The 20726-nt window shown below is 38.8% G+C and overlaps 1 protein-coding gene across 3 annotated transcripts in view; it reads right to left on the bottom strand.

Annotated features, from left to right (window-relative positions):
• Nucleotides 1-12402: 12402 nt before the first annotated feature.
• The window catches only part of LOC148034906 (protein SUPPRESSOR OF FRI 4-like), a 105630-nt gene continuing 97306 nt past the window's right edge, over nt 12403-20726 (bottom strand). Inside the window, exons 3-5 of one of the 3 annotated variants that reach the window (XM_087679861.1) lie at nt 14821-14899; nt 14558-14613; nt 12403-13379 (exon numbers count right to left, since the gene is read on the bottom strand). In XM_087679861.1, the coding sequence (XP_087535987.1) occupies nt 12985-13379; nt 14558-14613; nt 14821-14899 (530 nt within the window). In that variant the 3' untranslated portion in view covers nt 12403-12984. Of the gene's footprint in view, nt 13380-14546; nt 14614-14820; nt 14900-20726 lie in introns of all 3 variants that reach the window. The other 2 variants (XM_087679859.1, XM_087679862.1) reach the window with 2 other exon arrangements.

Here is a 20726-nt window from a genome sequence, read left to right as displayed (position 1 = left end):
CTCGGCTCTTTTACCAATTGTTACGCCATTCACTTTGAACTTATATCTAGGGGATGTATTGTCTAGCAATTCCAAGGTATCCCTCACATCTTTCAGACTCCAATTGGAAGTAACATTCACCTTCTTTACTTCTTCATGCGGCAAAATGTGCATCGCAAGTTTATATGGTGTACAATCTGTATCGAAATCCAAGGGAACCCAAATACCCAATCTTAGTTTGTATCTCCTGTAATCAAAGCCCAAAGCAAGAATTTGGTGAGGGATACTGTAAGCCAAAGCCCAGGATTGAGGGCATGCACTGCACCTCAAGATATCACCCTTATGGTCGCACTCTCTAGATTTCCAAAGCGTCCCTATAGTGTTGTCCAAATCCTCTTCCGAAAAGTTTCTACTTAGCCAGGATACCTTCGTTCTTTGTAAATTTGTTGTTTTGAAGCAAGCCACGAAGATATGGAGGGGTACAAACCATGATAAACGTATTCTTCTTGAGATCCTTCCAGCTGTCATGGACTTTTGAATATCCTGAGATATTTTGAATTTGAAACTCTGCACCATTACCTTGTCAGGAATCTCCCAGTTTAGAGATGAAAGGCTTGGCAATGGCAAATCTTCGATATTTCCATACCTATCCGCTTTAGAGGGAACCACATAATGTGCATAATATATAAAAACCTTGCATTCACTAAAAAAAGACACAGTTTGATCGGCATAAATAATGTCTGCCAATACCTTATGAATGGCATGGAAAGTCCCACTTAGGCTTTCCACAAGTTGCCATTCAATACTTGTTGACAGAAAGATATCTGCAATGACGAACCATTTGTTAGAACTTGCCTAAATGGAAAAGAATTATATACGTTATTCAACTAATAACTTACAATGTGTTTGTTGGGGAACACGTTCGTTTGGAGGCAAGTGCATATCCTTGGCCATGTAAACATGTTGCACCTTGACAAACCACCCTTCGGGCATAATTTTGAAGGCAATGATACGCCCCTCCAGTGATGTTTTATATCATCTCGTTTTCTTCTTTTCACCTTATGAGAGTCCTTGCAAGATGGCAGCATGGTAACCCAATCGTTTACAGTAAAGGTTTTGGGCTCCCAATTTCCATCTACTCCCTGGCTATAGACTGTGCAAGAGTGTATTAAACGAGAAGGGCGCCTAGAGGAAGCCATGAAAAGAATGAAAGCACAGAGAAAGAAGCTCAAAGAGGGGTGAATGAACTAAAAAGTAGCATCAAGAATACAAATGAGTATGTATTGGGCGCCAAAAAGAATATTGAAAGATCTCCCGACTTTCAAAAAACTCATTATTAATTTCATCACATCTCTGTCACGTATTTTGTCAGATTTGTAAGTAAATAACGTCTTTGGGACTCCAAAACATGTCAGACTTTAGGGATTTTGGCTAAAAAAGAAGAGAGAATTACGAAATGGACTCCACTATCTCTAAAAAAGAGGAAACAAGAATACCATATTCTTGCACACGTGGCGAACTCTCTTTGGCCCTTTCCTTAATCCCGTGATTAACAAAAGTGCATTTTTTGAAGCGTTTTTGGCCCTAATGCTTTCAAATCCGCATAGCTCTAAACAAACACATGTGCATATTTCTTAAGAACATTCTGTAATTTCTCCAAAGCAGCACCTTGGAACTAACTACTCATAAGAGAACTTATTTGGTGCCACTTCCAAAATGGGTTGTTTCAATTTCAGAATTGCACACATAAGCTTTTTGAACTTTCTTAGGTTTAATGAGTGGTACCTCATCGGATTTCTTCATAGATACATGACCTAATCGATTACTCACTCCCATAGGTTGTCCATCATTAATATCAGATGATAAGTTCTAAGATGGAGGTTTAAAATATGTTTGATACACAACTAGTGCTTTGGAAGACTCTTCCCATTGTGAAAACTCAATAATCTCAACCATATAATGGTCTAACACATCGTGGTCCCCCATGGATAAGTGTCAATCTTTAAATCCATATTGTATACTTATATGCTTATTTTTATTTTTATCATGCAACTTCTGACAATAACATCATTAAATCTGATTATGATGCTCAAGACACTGTTGATCTTGATAAGTCCACCTCCATTTCTTTCGTTTCAACTTGAGTATCAACAAATGAAGCTTTTCATTTACTTCACCCTGTATACGACAACCTAAATAATGAATAATCCTCTTAAGCTCAATAAAATTAGTTGGAGCCACTGGTTCATACCCTAAAAGAGGCGGTTCAATCCCATCACCATAAATCGTGAAATCCATAACCTTTTCACCAAGATGAGGTAAAACCCTTTTTATACTACACACACCATTTACACGCGTAGACGAACGTCCCACCGTCGATCATAAAGACATGCTTCTATCAAAGTAATTTACTCAACAGAGTTTATGATAAAGCCAAGGGACATTAGTAACCCCCTGCCCCCTATTAGTGGGTATCACAACTCTTTCATGTTTTAATATTGAATTCATTCCCCCCTGCAAGGCACTAATCATGGCAGTCTGCATAGTTAGTCCATCCATTAATCAAGATCATACTTGCTCTAGTTTTTGCTTTTCTTGCAATATTTTCTCAGCAAAATTCTGGGTTTGAAACACAATATCTTCTAAATTATTCATTTCTTCATCATAATAAGACTGTAAGGATTGAACCAACTTCTTGTTATTTAATGCCTCGCCTTCTACAGCAGATTTATCTCTCTGTAGTTGAGTAATTTTATTCAACAATGGTTGAACAAGGGCACTATCATCTGCAATTTCATTCTCATAATATAAAATTTTATCATTTAGCATATCCACTAAATAAGATGCCATTTTCGGAGACACCTCAACTACTTGCTGGTGGGGGTTCAATTCATCTTCCCATTTTTCCTCCCAATCAATCATTGTAGCATAACATGAAACATTTATGCCATTCAAAGGATCATCCTTATCTTCCTTGCAAGAGAGGAAGACTGAAAAGGTCTACAACTGCTACTACGGGATTCGCGAACTTTCTTTCTCCAGTGATAGCAGTAAAGTTGTTGTATGGACAGAGGTAATTGACCAAACCCAAATGGAATCTCATTTTTCAGGATAGGAATCAAGGTCTCAAGCAGACCCTCTATCAACATTCCATTGATTTCCATTACTGGTATTAGCTCTTCAATAATTGGCTCATCACCTATCTCCTCTATTTCATCTTCAGATTCTTCTACTTGTATCACAACTCAGGAATCATACCCAAATTATTATTTTTTGATAATGATCTTTCTCTTGCGTTTCATCAACAATTGAATTTGTGCGCTCCCTCATTAAGCTTCCAACATCAAGAAGAGACCTTTCCCATTCATCTTCCATATTTTCCTCCTCCACAGAAACTACCAATAAATCAGATACAACACTATCCGAAGTAGTCAACCAATTGGCAATATCACTATCAATGTCATCTTTTCTGAAGAATAGTGCACAGAATATTCCTCCATTCCTAAAGGTTTCACAACATTCTTTTGATGCACCATTCAATGTAGTCTTGTCCCCATCTAATGAGGCTCAATGACGTAGATCTCTATATAACCATGCATAATTTTGCTCAGTATCCAAGCTCTCATTCAATTCCTCCTCAGTCATGGAGGCATCAGATCTATTCGTATATGTGCTTTCCTCCATTGTTCATGCAAAAATTCCCTAGCTACAACTCGCAATTTCACCCGATCATGCTTAGGTCCTATCATTATAATACCTCTATGCCAGCTCTGGTCACATCGAGACTACAACAGCCAAGGTCTACCCAAAAGAATTGGATAAGAAGTAGCTCCTTGATTAGGTTGCACAACCAAGAAATTAATACTAAAATCCAAACCAACAATAAGAGTTGGAATTTGATGTAAAAGACCTAAAGGTGTGACCCTTTGTTGATCAGCTAAACGTAAAACAATACTAGTAATCTCCTTCTTATCGATTAACCCTAACTTAAGCATTGTTTCCTTTGTTATCAAATCCACTACTACCCAACCATCCAAATGAGCTCCGAATATCATACGCTTCATCACTTCCATGTCTACAACTGAAGTCCCTAGATCCAAGAACAAATCCATAATCCTTACGGGTCGAACACTTTTATCCGCTTTAACAGTTTTCGCATTAGATGAAATAGTCACAGAATTACCCATTTTTTCCCTTCTCCGTACTAGTCTACAATAGATCTCCCTTCTACAAGTAGGGGCAATTTCTAGTAATTGTATTAGATTAATCGACAAATGTAAACTCTCCAACTCATCCCACACATGAAAGGATTTCCTTGATTCCTTATCGTCTTCTTTAGCTACCTTTGAAGCTCTCAATCTTTGAGGAAATGGAGCCACTCCCTCCTTAATCTTTGGGGAATTTAAAGGAATGGGTAAAACTGGCTGATCCTCCGAATTGGGTGGCGAATTGGTCGCATCTTTCTCTACATCATGATCTTTTGCATGTCTTGGTGGTAAAGATGTTTCTTGCTTTAAAGTTTCTGTCATAGTGTTATTAGGCTCCATCAAACTTGAATCAATTTCTTGATCTAAGATAATCACTACGTTTGATTTTGAACGAGTGATTGCTCCAATCATAACATTTGAGTTAAAGGTAACATACTTTTTCTTAATTGGTTTATCCTCTAATTCTTCCACAATTTCTACCAAATTTGCAGTCGAATTAGTAATGCCTTTACCCACATCTTGGTTCTTAGAAGAAGTACCTTCTCCTGAGCAATCCTTTTCATAATGACTCTCATGACCGCACTTGGCGCATAAGGGAACGTAGTCCTTTCGTTTCTGCTCATTTGGTCAGAACCTAGCTACATGTCCAGGTTGTTCACATCTCCAATAAACCATACTTGTTCCTACATTGTTATTGTTCCTTCTAAAATTAGGATTTCTATAGGGTGACGGTCACCTCTCTTTTCCAGAATACCCTCCTTGTCCTTGATTCCTTGGCACTAGGGGTGTTCCTCCCTAAGTAGGCATACCTCTCAGCATAAATGGCCTATTAGGAGGACCTATTGGATAAGTCACATTTTGACTATCCATATAATTATCATTTGTTTGCATTTGGGCTGCTTGCTGCCATAAATGGGTCTATTTAGCCCAACATTGATCCTTCACATGATAATTTCTCAAACAATACCCACAAAACAAATTACTTGGTTGATCAGATACCACTCTACTTGGCATAGGACATTATGTTGCTAAGTGTCCAAAACCATGGCATTTCCCACACTAGGTATTCGAGCTTGGGGGTGTGGAATTTCCGTGACTAGATACTTGAGTTGAACTTGTCATACTAGTGGGTTGATTAACTGCATAAACTCCCTTCACATTGGGATTTACTTCTGCTAAAATTCTCTTTCTTCATATCTGGCAAGGATTTAGCTATTAACTCAACCACCTTAAACTCCATCATGCAGGTGTAGTAACTATCGATGGGGGTGGATATATTAGGGGTACCATGTATGGATTTAGTCCTGAATATGGTATTGATGATGGTGTAACCCCTGCACTTGTCATATAAGCAGCATGAGAAGCTACTGGAGCTCCTACATAAGGTGTGCTAGTTGCCATAGAGGGAGACATACTTAAGGGAACTAATCCAGGATTGTTATATAATCCTTTCATCCTCAATTGCCCTAATTGCACCTCTTCCCACCAACGTGCCTCTGTCTTTGCATCTACTACATTAGCTGGTCATTTAAGGCTTACATGCTCCCGGACAGTCTCTTGCAATCCTTCAATAAACTTATGTTTCTGCATATCCCCTGAAGGAGCGTTTTGCCCCATCTTTCTAATTAATGTTTCCATATTTTCAAAATAATGCTCCCCAGTTTCTCCCGGGGTTTGTGTTAGATAATCGAATTCTAACCCCAAACTGTCTTGAAACCCTTGCCGTATAAACTTAGTTAGGAATGCACCTCTTAACACCGCGTAAGTCGCCCGAGTGACATCATGAAGATTTCCATATGTTTACTGTGTTTACTGCAGCACAGAGGAGCGGGAAAATGGAAAAAAGGGAATAGCAAAAAAAGGTGCAGGATAAAAGAAGGAAAAGGTGCCTTGACCGGTAACTAGACCCTGAAAAATTTAAATGTTTGGGCACGACCCTCAGAAAGTCTCAGTGTCGCCCCGAGACAGCAAAAGAGTAAAAGGCACACCATTAAATGTGGAAGCGCTCCCGAATCCTTGTAAAAGAGTGCCAGGCTCGCTCCTGTGCAAATTGTACGCATTAGTTGGGAATAGGATAAATTAGATCTTTATTGTAGGGCAATGATGATTAGAGGCAATGATGTCACATCTTAAAAACCTAAATATAACTTTATTGTAGGGCAATGATGATTAGAGGCAAGATTTTTGTATGTAAAAGTATCCAAAGTGAAAGACATTTGGTGTCAACATCTTCAGTGAGCATATGCCTCAAGTACCCTAACTAATGTTATTGCCTAAAAATGTCCATGCTTGATACAATTATTAGTTTTCTATAAAGAATATGAAAACTTGTCTTAAGTTTTTAAAATGTCAAATGGGATTTAGTATAGAAATAAAACTTGAAACAGCGGGCCAAAAATGCCATCTCTAATTAAAAAAAACTATGACAAGAAGACTGGAGTCTTCTTTATTAGAGATTGTAGGGGTTCGAAAGGGGTTCGAAATGCCTTAAAGTTTCATGAAGCTCTTTTATGATTTGACTTAAGCACAATCAATACTTGTTCTTGTATTGCTCATTGCAAGTCCAATATAAGTAACTAGTATTGTACTTATGCCCAATCAATTATCTTTTAGTCTTTTTTAGTAAATTCATTTCAAATAAAATGATTTTCCAACTATGGTCAACCCCCAAGGATGGATGACCATCTAAATCACCACATGAAGACTCTAGCCCACTACAAATGTAGCTCAACACTTATCTACCATCCACAAGGAATTGCAAGTCTAGATTAAGGACACTTAGGATAAGTACAAAGAAAATGTGGACCAATGTCAAATACAACACGCAACTTGTAAGATTGGAGACCAATTTTGGCCTTTGCATTCCAATCTATCTTCCCCCTCTTCCAAAGACCCTAGTGGGCAAGCTGAACACAGGTGTGCGCACACACGCAAACATGCATGCACGGACGCTCTGTGTGTGTGTGTGTGTGTGTGTGTGTGTGTGTGTGTGTGTGTGTGTGTGTGTGTGTGTGTGTGTGTGTGTAAAAGCTGGAGAAAGAGAGAGGAGAGAGAGAAGAAAGCTTAATCATCCCTTGTAAAAATTATAACCCACAGTCCACATCTCCCCACCTTCCTGTCCAAGAATCCTAACTCCTACCCCTTCCAAACTAAGAAACACACACACACACACACTATGTGTGTGTGTGTGTGTGTGTGTGTGTGTGTGTGTGTGTGTGTGTGTGTGTGTGTGTGTGTGTGTGTGTGTGTGTGTGTGTGCGCGCGCGCGCGCGCGACCACCTCCAAATTCCAAAAGCCTTAATACTCCCCAACACCACCCAAAAAGCTACAATTAATCGAGCATACATAGATATATGTGATATTTTCTACAATGGTTCTAACATGGCGTAGAAAATTTGTATTTCATTATAGATATATATTCAATTTTTTATAGTTTTGATAGCCTCGTAGCACATTAGCTTGATTATAGCTCTGATTCATGGCATCAACATAAGGATACTTTTGTATAAAAATTGCATGCCACATGTTTGACATGTTATACATGGAAATGTGAGCTAAGAGGTAGGTTACAAACTTGTTTTCTTGAGCTATTCAAATTGTGTGGCAACTTCTTTCCTTTGCAATTTTTGCTTGCAAGTAACTTTGCATATCAAAAGGTGAGGAGTACCAATGCTTATCTCTCCATGATGATAAGCATAAGCCTCTTTAAATTCTGGAAATTAAAACAATTACATGATATAGTTGTTATTGATTGTGTTGTCAATTTCCAACTCAACTATATCTTTATCCCCACATGTATTTTGGGAAACATGGCCTTATTTACCTATACAATGAACAACTTTCTTAATGAACAATATAGGTCTTTGTGCGTGGGGACTTTTCTTTCCTTGCAATGTTGCTTTGCAAGAAACTTTGCACATAGGAAGGTGAGGAATACTAGTGCTTATCTACATTATGATAAGCACAACCCTCTTTAAATGCTTGAAGTTAAGGCATGGATTACATGAAATAGTTTTTATTGTTTGTCTTGTCAATTTCCAACTTAACTGTATCTTTATCCCCACATTTAGTTTGGGGCATGTAGCCTTATTTACACATACAATGAACAACTTTCTTAATGAAAAATATAGGTCTGTGTCTAATAATGTGAAGCTAGTTGAGGCTCAGTATATCATGCATTTCTATTGATGGATTTTTTGTAATCCCAGGCATCCTTAGTAACATCATCTACCCAGTAAGGCTCTTTGCCTAACCAATTTTAAAAGTCAAAACCAAATCTATTAGAAATCCTCTAACTTCTTGACATTCATCAATCCCTTTCTCCAAAATACTTCTTTCTCACTAGCTATATGAAGTAAGTTATTTGTTTCACTTGTCTCAATCATTCCAAGTTTTATATCTCCTCAAAAGCAAGTACTTAAAGAAATTTCTCCCAAGTGGTTAGCGCATTTCTCTTTTGTACAAAGTATGTCTACCACTTAAGAATTGGAGCCAACATTAAGACTAACCTAAGTATAATTTCTTAGACAATATCTAGCAAGGAATGTCGATTTTACCATTTTAATATTTGATGCATCTTTATTTAATTCTCTTTCATTGGTAGTAACAATGGGCAGATCTAAGCCCTAAAAGATGGTTACCATATTTTTGGCCTTGAATTAGATTGGGTGAATCTTTGCTCATGTCAATTTTACTAAGTAGATGGACTTGAGGTATTAACTATGTTCTTTACTTTCAAGTTCATAATCATTATAGGAGACATGCATTCAATTTTGAAAATGAATCCTAAAGATTATTGACCTTAATATAATATTGTTTGCTATGTTTTTAAGTCCAAAGTACTTATCAAATCCCATGTAACCATGATTCAATTACATTATTGATCTTCATGGCCATGTTCAACACTTTGTCGAAATGACACGTGATAAGGACATGCTACAAGATTTTATGCCATGAAATCTTGAAATCTCATTTAAAAGAAAATGTTATTTATATATTCCTTGAATGCACTCCAACATGCAAAAATAATTAGATGCTAGCCATCCACTATTTGCCTTGTCATCCCAAGTTTCATATTCAAAACGCTTTTGATATGAATGGCATTACAAAATATTACCATGTCCTCATTTGTCCTCTATCATAGACACTTGGAAGACAATTTGATGTGGAGAGACCATGATAAATTTAATTATATTCCAATATATTGTTGAGAATTCCCACAAACACATGGTGTAGCAACGCAAATTGCCTAAAGTATTTGGATTTTAGAACATACTACTGCTAACTCCTTACTTTGTGCATGTACTAGTGCCTTACACTAAATTCATAATCCTTAACCAACCATACAACTTGTAGGATCCTAGTTACCATGCCAATTTGCTAAGCTCGCCTTATTTAATTAGTTAACTCTTACTTTACATGCATGCACACAAAGTGCCATCTAGGAGCTTAAGTGTAAGGTAGAATGAAGAATACTCCAAGAAAGTCACTTGAAAATGCTTGAAAACTATTTGTGGAGTTCAAAGGCACTCAAAGCGGCATACACATTTCTAAAGGAAAACAATGGCCAATTTTGCTAGTTGTTTACAAATTAACTTTGTAAGCTCCTAGGACAATGCTTTGAAAATCATTCGTATGAAAGGCTTGGAACATTAGTTCTATTATATATTACATGCAAGTTCACTGATCTTTAACTATTTATGTGATGATACTTATAAAAATTAGTAAGTGCACACTTAAAGTACTATATGTTAAGAGCTTATATAAATTCCAAGAATGTCTCTTTCAATTAAAAATATTAACGGTATGGAGTAGAAAGGAATGGTTTTACCATTGCAAAAAGATTAATCTTGCTAGTTGTTGCTTTAAGAGTTAAATGAAAGATATCTTCTTACATGCTCCACATTTGTGCTTTCTTACTAAAAAGTAAATTTCCCTTCCAAAAGTTAACAAGCTTTCTTTAGTAATGGTTTCCAAGGACAAACAAGAGAGAGACATTGTACCAATAAGGAGACATAATTAAGGTTAGTATGGAAATCATCCAAATGAATACAATTAATTCTCTGATCAAATAAATATTGTATTATTGTTTGGAATAGGATATGGATGTCACCTTCATGTTGCCATGATAATTCTATCCTTTTAATTGGATGGCATAGATGCATGGCCAACAAACCAATAAACTATCTCAAGGTTTGCACCTACAAAGAGAGATTAAAGAGTGGAATAGTAGAATAAAGGAGAAAGGGTTCCAAGCTAGCCACAACTTGCTAATTTTGGTTATATTATTGATAGCCACCTCCTCTGTGTATACCATGTCCTCTTCAAGATCTCCCCCTACATCTACTTGAATTGGAGTCAAAGGCTTTGTTTATTCTCTGCACCTCTTCCTTTTTTCCCACTATTTCCCTACATTCTATCTCCTTGCTGATTTTTGTATCTTCATGTGGCAAAATCCACAAAGCCAACAATGATAGCATCTAGTAGAGATGTGTCCATAATAATTTGTTGTGCTAGTTGATGACATAGATATTCATATTATGGACTTTGTATTGAATTTACATGTTGGAGGCCATACTTATTGATTATCTTGTAACATGAGTGTCTAAGTTGTATGATAGTGACTCAAATTGAATGTATAGCTAACATTGATTGACAATAAATTGAAGATTGACCATTATGATAAGCCATAATCCAAAATGTTGATCCACACCTACCATCCATGCATGCACATCCCCAATCAAATGTCTATGAAAGTACCATGCCATTGTACTCCCATGTGTAGTTAAGAATGCAAAAGTGATCAAGGGAACTTCCCTAGGCAAGGGCACCAAAACCATGCCACAAGCTTAGAGAGGGCAATATCATTTTATCTCTATAGCTAGAAACTATGAGTGCAAGTTCATGTCCCTAAACAACAATAGTAGCACATGAATGTTGTACATGCTCAACCATAGGAAACTTGTTGAATGTTATACTAACCATTTTTCATTGAGTCTCTAGCTCACTCATCGACATTCTATATTCTATATATAACTTGATGATACACCTCTAGTAGTTACATTAGCATATGCTACATAACAAACAAATAATTAACTCTATTTCTAGCTATTGGCTTCACCAACCACGATTTCCACCATATTTTATATCATTTTGCTTCTCATGACAACTTTTTTACCATTTGACTTCGCCGACCAGAGGCAATAATGATCATTATTGCCATTTTTCCTTTGATGTTATGCAATCAAACCTCTTTCACTTCCCCAACTTCTTACATGTTCTCTTCCTTTACCATGTACTTGGTCAAAATTCTAGTTATTCTACTAGTGTCTACCACTAACATCAAAATCTAGAATAAGGCTTGTGCTCACTATTCACTATTTAAGCTTATATATAGCCCCTTGTAATTATGTCTCCTTTGTAACCATCAATGATCTAAGATCCTAACAAGAAGACCGTTGCTCGTAACAAAACAGGCATAAGAAAGACATGTGCCTTATCCTTAAAGATGCCCATAATGAAGGAAACAAGGTAATCATCATCTTTCCATTGCCAATTAGATGCAAGAGTATATACAATAGTTTTTAATATACTCAATATGATCAATTTTTCCCATACACTCAATATAATCAAGTTGTCCCACATGTAGCTCTTGCTAGAGGTGAATCTTTTATGCCTTTTTGTTTGTGCTATAAAGCTTTTCCAAAAAGATCCCATCCCTCTTTTGGCAAGCTCTTTTCTTGAATATAAACATTCACACTATCGCAATACAAAATGAATGCTCAATACATGGCCTAACTGGCTTCTTCATTAGTCATTGAAGTCTAACTTGTACATTTGTATCTCTAACCTTTGATGGCATAAAACTCAAAGAACACCACTGTTATCAGTTTGAATTCATGATACTTGGACTTTTAACTCAATTAAAAGCTTTGAAACCCCTTGGACTCCAGCAATGCGTAAGTAGAATAATTGAAATATATTTATTAGGTCTCTTTAGATGGCTAATTGTAACTTACTTGAATGTGATAAAATGGCAGTTATTGTACAAACATCTTAGAATATGGTTATAATTGGCAGTCACTCTGGACAAGCACCTTTTCACTTTTCAGCTTGGTCAACTCACCTATCATCAGAATCTTCTGAGTTTAAATTCAGCATCCAAGGTAGATTTGCACTGATGAAATTTTCCTCATGATGGTCAAGAACAATAATCATACTTCACAAAATCCAATAAACTGGAGTTAAGCACTCTAGAGCACCTCTCTCATTGAGAATAACTGACAACAAAGGCAGTGCAAATGCAATGACAACCAGCAACCCTATTGAAATTAATAAGAAGTCAACAGGGTTGTAGCTCAAGTGGCTTGAGCATGTGTGTGTATACATAGGTGCCTGAGTTCAAACCTTGGGTACACCCTTAGAGGCATCTTTCAAACTTCAAGCCTCCTCAGGATAAAAAGAAAAGTTGGTAAGGAGAGGCCCACAAAGATCAAGTGGTGAAATTGGCCCATTTCGATGGCTAAATTTTAAGACAATATCCAAGCTACAGGGTTGTTGCTGTGTGCCTGAGTACTTTTCAGATGATGAGGTGATGCCTAGTCCACTGTCTACCAGGAAGTGGTTCATTGGCAAAACATTACACCTTTGGAATGATGGATTCTCTGACACATGCCAAATCAGATGATTGCAACCACTGTTTGGGCAGAATACTTTGGCAACAACAGATGTGGACTGTAGATACAAGGACAGGAGCACAGATATAAATCGACCCTACTAACCATGGTCAAGAACACATTCAAATTGACCCTATTAACCATGGGTCAGATCTCATACGGGAGCATTCAATGGATGCTTCATCAAACCCATGAGTCTGGCATATTTGTGAGATATTGGACAAAGCGTCAGGACAATGTTCCTGCAAAGCTACAACTGGCCGAAACAGCAGATCTCTGGCCTCTAACAACGAGTAGTAATCTTTATTTGGTGTCCCTCCATTTAGCATCAATACTTCATTTGAAGCTTTAGTAAGGTGTACAAAGACTTGAGAAAGCTCTTCTCTTGTACTATAAATATATTTTAATGCACCTTCAATGCTTTCTTCAAGCACCCTCTTGTGTTGCTCCTGGGGATTGGTAGCTGGCTCCCTTCCCCACCGGCTAATTTTAAAGCCCTCATTAGCAGGCTGGGGATCTGCATATGACACATTGTACAGTCCAAGTCAGTAGATCCAATTCATACCTATGCATAGTGTTAGGATAATTATCCTCAGTAAGTTATCATGATGTTGAGACATTGTATTACTCTGTACTTTAGCATCAGGGTTAAGCGCATACCCACTAACACAATAAAAACCTTCCAACATAAAAGGAGCTGAAGTCACAGAAAGCAAACCAACTTAAATAGTTAACTGGCCTACCAAGGCCCCAACAAGGTTTTCATCAAGAACTATGTGAACATAGCCATACATAGAAAATAATGTAGCATTAGCATGTCTTAGTTACATCCACTAATCTGAATAGTAGATTGAAACGCACAAAACTTTGTTTGTGAGTAATTGAAAAGTTTTTCATCTGGTCACACATGGTTGATTTGGAAGTATGATACTAGCTATGGGTGCCAATTGGCATCACTGTAACCTGGAAGCAGTATTAAGTGCAAGCAGTCAATGAATGAAGGTCCACACCTAGCCAGGAAACTCTGGACAGGAGACTAAATTTCTTTCTGACCTGGTTGCAGTTCTGTGAATAGCACCCCCATTTGTGACTAAGATTAGATGGACTCTGAACATGGGGTCTCTCAAAAAAACCAATGAAGATCAGGTAATTCCCAAATAGTGGTTTAATGAAAACACCATCAAAGAGCTATAAATGTTCGCAATTTAATAAAATTAGCAATCGGACAGTGAAGAGTTGCAGATGACAGTTTGACTGGTGCTTCTGATAAGATTATTGGCATCTCGATGATTTTGTAAAGCTAAAAGAACTTCACAGCAATCGTAGCTCCTTAAGCATATGCAGACCTGCGTCACCCTACTGTAATGCAGAACAATTTGCATTGTGATCTAACAGTTACTGCAAAATGCAAGCACACATCAAATTTGAGGTCCACTGCCAAGTGCACTTGACAGAAAGATGGAGAGCTGAAGGATTACACAGGTTCACATGTCGAGCATATTTTAGACATCACAGTCAAGCATCAAAACAAGCAAACAAACTCGATGTTTACTAACTACTCAACTAGAGATTCAATGCTCATTTGATGTCCATTTCTCACTGGGCTGCTTTTTTATACATTTCTAATTGGTTACAAGGCTCAAGTCAAGATAAACTGATTTGAAGCAGAAAATCAAGGTCTTACTGAAGAATCACCTGCCGAGGACTCTGGAAGCCAAGGATCTGTCACCCCATAATTTAGAAGGTAATCCCTGCAATTGATTAGAGAAGAGTTGGGAAATCAGAAAGCTTCAATGGTGTATCATTTGATTTGTTTATAGCCAGAGAACTTTTAATCATTTGGCTATCACATTAATGTGCAATTTCTATTTCTGAAATTCAAGCAACTGAACAGTCTACAGCCATTTGAACCATTCATCAAAGTCATTAAGTTTGCAAACAAAGCAGCTCTGAAGTACCTGTCATTATCATACAAGGAAGTTGGATCCATGTCCTCCATTTCTGCTACTGGAGCCTCACCCTTTCCCAATTTTTGGGCTGATGAAAGCCACGCGTGGAGTCAGTAAACAGAGCAACTCATAAGACACAAAGACAAGATTACACAACATCACCTAAATACTAATAAGTCAAAGCTGCAAAAAAATTCCAGGAAGTATAACAAACTTCTGAGCCACTGCAAGCTGCCTTCAAATGAGGCCATTGCTTCATCCCAGCAAGACCCTACTGGGAAGTTTGTAGCCTGCTAATGAGGCCATTGCTTTGTCCCAGCAAGGCCCTACTGGGAAGTTTGTAGCCTACTAGCCAACGAGCATATAGGGAAGCAGTCAGTTACTACAGGAAAATCTCAAAGGATGGTTGATGATTTTAGTCATTATGTGTGGCTCTATTCCTTGGAGTATAAGAGCGAGGTGTGCTCCTGTTTCTACAAGTGGAAGGTGTTTGCAGAGAAACAAGCCTCCTTCAAAGTTCTCAAAGTTCGCAGTGTTTTAAGCTGATCACAGCGGCGAGTTTTGTCCTAACCTGTTTTCTAAGTTTTGCAAGGATCGGGATATTCGAGTGGAGTATTTCCATCCGAACACACCATTTGAAAATAGTGTGGTGGAGTGAGCTAATCAGCCATGCTTGAGATGGCATGCTTGATGTTAGAGCATAGGGGTCTTCCCCATTCCTTATGGGGTGAGGCTATGGCTACTACGGTTCATATCCGCAATAGGTCATCTACTTCGGCATTGCAAGATACGACTCCATACTTGGCTTTCTTTGGGAGAAATCCTTTTGTTTCCCACTTTTGCATCTTTGGATGCGAGGCATATGTCTATGTGGACAAGAAAAAAAGGCTGAGAAAACTCTGATTCCAAGTCGACAAAGCTTATCTTCGTTGGCTATAGCATGACCATGAAGAGCTATTGGCTCTATGACCCAATGAGACGTAAGACTGAGGTGAGCTACAATGTGATCTATGAGATGGTGCTTTTTGCTATAGGTGATTCTTCGTCTTTGACTAGACAAGAGAAAAAGGCTGAGAATACTTGATTCCAAGTCGACAAAGCTTATCTTCATTGGCTATAGTACGACCATGAAGAGCTATCGGCTCTATGACCCAATGAGACATAAGATTGAGGTGAGCTACAATGTGATCTTCGAGATGGTGCTTTTGCTATAAGTGATTCTTTGTCTTTGACTTGCCCACCGCCCCCCTCCCAACTATCAACCCCTCCCCTTTCTTCCAAGTTACCCCTTTCTTTGTGTGCGATACCTCCCCTTCCTACCACACCCTCTTCCCTTCCACCCTTGATGACTACATCATCAACTATTTCATCCTCAAGTATTCCTACCCCTTCCCCGTCTCCTTAGGTTTCCTATGGGGGGGGATTGAGCCGTCAAAGGGGGAGCCCTCTTCATTGGGTGAGAAGAATCCACCTTCCCTTAGTGAGGGGGAGTCCCTTCCACAAACAGGTGCTTTACATGTACCGAAGGCTTCTCCGTCTCCTTCGTAGTAGAATGATCCTATTACCATTGCTCGGTGGTACAAAAAACTTATGCACGATTCAAGAATTACTTGGTTCCTTGAGATGCCTCTTGGCCCCCATAGGTTAGCCAGGATACAAGGCCATTGAGATAGTTGTTGGGAATAAAGGCCCTCATGCCTTTTAAATGTGCTCGGATATGAACACACCCTCAACACTTGTACTTTCATATATATATATATATATATATATATATATATATATATATATATATATATATATATATATATATATAAAAACCTAAAGAGGTACACACTCGTCATTGTACCCACAAATCGCACTACTCTGCATATTATCTCTCTCTCTCTCTCTCTCTCTCTCTCTCTCTCTCTCTCTCTCCGCTGCTAACAATCAGTGCATGTCTCGATCCCTACACCCTTTGAGCTCGACAAACTGGTATCAAAGCATTGGTTACAACGTTTGTGTTTCCTAGGAGTGTCAGGTCGCAGCACTTGACAAGAGAGCCAGAAGAGTGCACGCTTCTCGAGGAGAAGCGCAGGCAAGAGTAAGTCAGCAAGCAATTGACTGGATGGGCGAGTAGGCAACTACCTGACGAGCAGTTGACGAACCTGCGACGGGCTGGCCAGCAGGCAATGGCCTGGCGAGCAAGCGACGAGCTGGATGACCACTCATGGCAATGGCCTGGCAAGCAGGCGACGAGCTGGACAACCAGTCACAGGACCAGCGGGGCACAACCACGCAACTGCATGGTGGCTCCAGCGCGGCAACTGACGGGACCCTCATGCGCGAACGGGTGGTGTTAGCCCTGACGGATCAACGGATCCGTCATCCAACTTTTTTTTCTCTTCAATTTTTTTTTTCCCCTCTTTCACTACCGGGGTTCGTGCGCCCAAGCACAAAAAGTCAAATTTGTGCAATCTTAGCACAAAAATTTGGGGTTTCTCCATACTAACTACTGTTCATGCAAAATTGAGGCATCCACGTCAGAAATTGCAGACAGTATGTGCATTTCCATTGGGGATTTCGCCAAAATTATTGAAATTTTGCTCATCTCAATTAATTTTTTCAACATTGGACCCATAAAATTTGGGGCTTTTACTGTATTGGTGAAATTCTATTCACCTGAGTTAGATTGGCTGACATTGGTGGACATTTGGAACCAAGAAATTTGGGGCTTTTGCAAAATCTTGTGAAATTATGCTAACTTTGCTCGTTTTATGCTTTCGGAAACATGTATTAATGCAATCGGGACAGATCACTCGTGAGTGACATTTGGGGGTTTTGCTGAAATTGCTCTATTTTGGAAAAATTGGCATGTTCTATGCATCAAAGACAATGCAGATGTATAGTTGATGCTGTGAGCACAAAAATTTTGGGGCTTTTTGACCATGCATGTAAATATTTATGCCCTGGGTACATGTACAACAGAAATTGCAGCTAAAATTTGGGACTTCTCATGTAATGTGATGTATTTGCCCTTGGAACAGCTGTAATCAGTTATGGAATGTTGTAGCACATAGTTTAGTGCTTCTCAAAATTTACTTACAGATCTGAAATTTCTGCTTCTACATGGTCATTTATTGCTGCTTGGTACTTGTTTGTACCTTGGTCACTAGTGTGACAGTTTGGGCCTACATTTAATGAATTTTTTGGTCACATTTGGGCTAAACATCATGGCTCGCAGCAATGATAGCAATAATCTTATGCACATAAAGAAGCTTGAAGGAGCACATAACTTAGTCGTCTGGCAAAAACATTACTACAATATCCTGTTGCGGAAGAAGCAGGCAAAGTCGATTAAGACCAAAGGGGCAAAGCCCGCAGATATGGAACAGGAAGATTGGGATGAGTTAAATGAGCTTGCACGCTCAACCATCAAGCTATCAATTTATGATGCCTTGTTGTTTAACATTGAAGATTTAGATTTTGCCTATGCTATTTGGACTCCACTCGAAGAACTGTATGCCCTTAAGAGTGCCGCAAGCAAAGTTTACTTGCTGAAAAAGCTTATGGATTTGCATATGAACGAGGGTACACCAATGTCTACTCAGTTGAGTGAGTTTAACTCCATTTCAACTAGCTGGTTGCCTTGAAGTTAATGATTGATGAAGAATTTAAGGCTAGTTCTTGCTTTGCACTCTTCCAGAGAGTTGGGATACATTCATGATTGCTATGAGCAATTCTAATGCGATTCTTTTGTATGTTGATGTAGAGAGTGCTCTACTCATGGAAGAAATGAATCAACAGAACAATGCATCCAGTAAGTCTTCCAGTGCTTTGCATACTAGAGACAAATCACAACAAAAAGGAAAATCTGATAGTAAGGGACGCAGTAAATCACGTGGCAAAGATGTTGAATGCCATCATTGTAGCAAGAAGGGTCACTTTAAACGTGACTGCTACAAATGGAAGAAAGAGAAAGAAAAGGGCAAGAAGACAGATGATAGCAAGGAAGAGAAGATGAGAGTCAGCCTAAGAAGAGCAGTGTCAAAATTGAAGAGGTGAATGTAGTCACTCATGACAGTGACAGTGGGAATGATGTGCTCTTTGTCTCTTCACACTTTAGTGCACATGCTATACTTGCAGATACAGATGATGACATATATACCTCGATTCTCGATTAAGGTGCTTCCTTTCATGTCACCCCTCATTGTGAGTGGTTCTCTACCTATACAGGGGGTCGACATGATGTTGTCCATCTTGGGCACAACTATATATGTGATATTGCAGGTATTGGTAGTGTGCAATTGCAGTTTCAGCATGGTTCTATCTTCACACTTCAGCATGTACGGCATGTACCTCAGCTCAAGAAGAGCTTGGTTAGCACAAGGCAGCTAGATAACGATGGAAATCACAACACCTTTGGTGATGGGAAACGGAAGATCTATAAGGGATCTAGAGTGATTGCCAGAGGTTGTAAAAGTGATACCTTGTATCCTCTCCATGTATCTAATGTGAGTGATCATGTTGTTGCCGTGACCGAGCAGCCAAGTGTTTCTTTGTGGCGTGGCCGTTTGGGACACATGAGTCAAACTGGAATGAAAGTACTCTCTCATTTGGGTTACTTGCCTTGTCTTCGTTATGCTAATTTTGAGCATTGTGATCATTGTGTTTATGGTAAACATGTACAAACGTCTCATAAAAAGTCTCTTTCACTGAAATCTTCTCCTCTAGAGTTAGTACATTCCAATGTATGGCAAATGCCAGGGTTATCTTTAGGGGAAAAGAAATATTTTTTCACCTTTGTCGATGATACTACACGGTAGGTATGGGTCTATCCTAATTCGTAGCAAGGATGAAGTGCTTAACAAGTTTAAAAATTTCTTGGCATTGGTTGAAAATCAAACTGATAAGACACTTGAGTGTCTTCACTATGACAATGGTGGGAAATATGTGTCCAAGGCCTTTCAGGCCTTTTGTGACAGCAAAGGGATCAAGAGGGACCTCACTATCCCTTATAATCCACCCCAAAATGGAGTTGCAAAGCGTATGAATCGAACCATACAGGATGAGGTTCGTACGATGTTGTCTCATGTTGCATTACCCCATGGTTTTTGGGCAAAGGCTGTTATGACTATTGGACTGTAAGGCCACAGCTTAGAGAGTTTGAGTTTGAACAGGAGCGTATGAGTATGACGGCTGGAGAGAGTGTGAGCAGAGTAAAAGTACGAGAAGATAAGAGTGTACCAACAATGTGTTGGTATACAAAGAATAAAATGTATTTATACTTAGGGCACATAAAGGGTGCGTTCACATGTACAATGTGCGTGTAATATATACACAGAGGTTACCGGGCCTTTATATCCCAACAACCTCCCACTTAAAGGTCCGATATGAACCTCTAGCTATCCAACTCCCACTAGTCGAATGCAATGCTCGTGTTGAACTCTGCTTAGACTTTTAGTGAGAACATCTGCAGGGTTATCTTGTGTTTTAATCTTGGTCAATGTGATTTGACCATCTTCCAGAGTCTGTCCGATGAAGTGATATCGCACATCTATATGCTTTGTGTGTGAATGATACATGACATTCTTAGCCAAATACACTGCACTCTCGCTATCACATTCCAAAACTGCAATACCCATAGACATGCCGAGATCATCTGCAAGTCTGCTCAACCATATAGCTTCCTTAGAAGCTTCAGTAGCTGATATGTATTCAGCTTCAGTGGTACTCAGTGCAACAATATTTTGCAACCTGGAACACCAAGAAACAGCCCCACCAGCAACTGTAAAGACATACCAGCTGGTGGACCTACGAGTGTCCAAGTCACCTGCCATGTCTGCATCACAATAACCCTGCAAACTAAGTGCACCCTGCCCATAGCAAATACTTTTTCTTTGTGCATCCTTAAGGTATAGAAGAATACACTTGAC

Source organism: Lygodium microphyllum, chromosome 6 (assembly GCF_053477565.2).
Source record: "Lygodium microphyllum isolate KBCC chromosome 6, Lygodium_microphyllum_v1.1.10, whole genome shotgun sequence".
In the NCBI taxonomy this organism is placed as follows: domain Eukaryota; kingdom Viridiplantae; phylum Streptophyta; class Polypodiopsida; order Schizaeales; family Lygodiaceae; genus Lygodium; species Lygodium microphyllum.
This window is presented reverse-complemented; position numbering and strand designations above follow the sequence as displayed.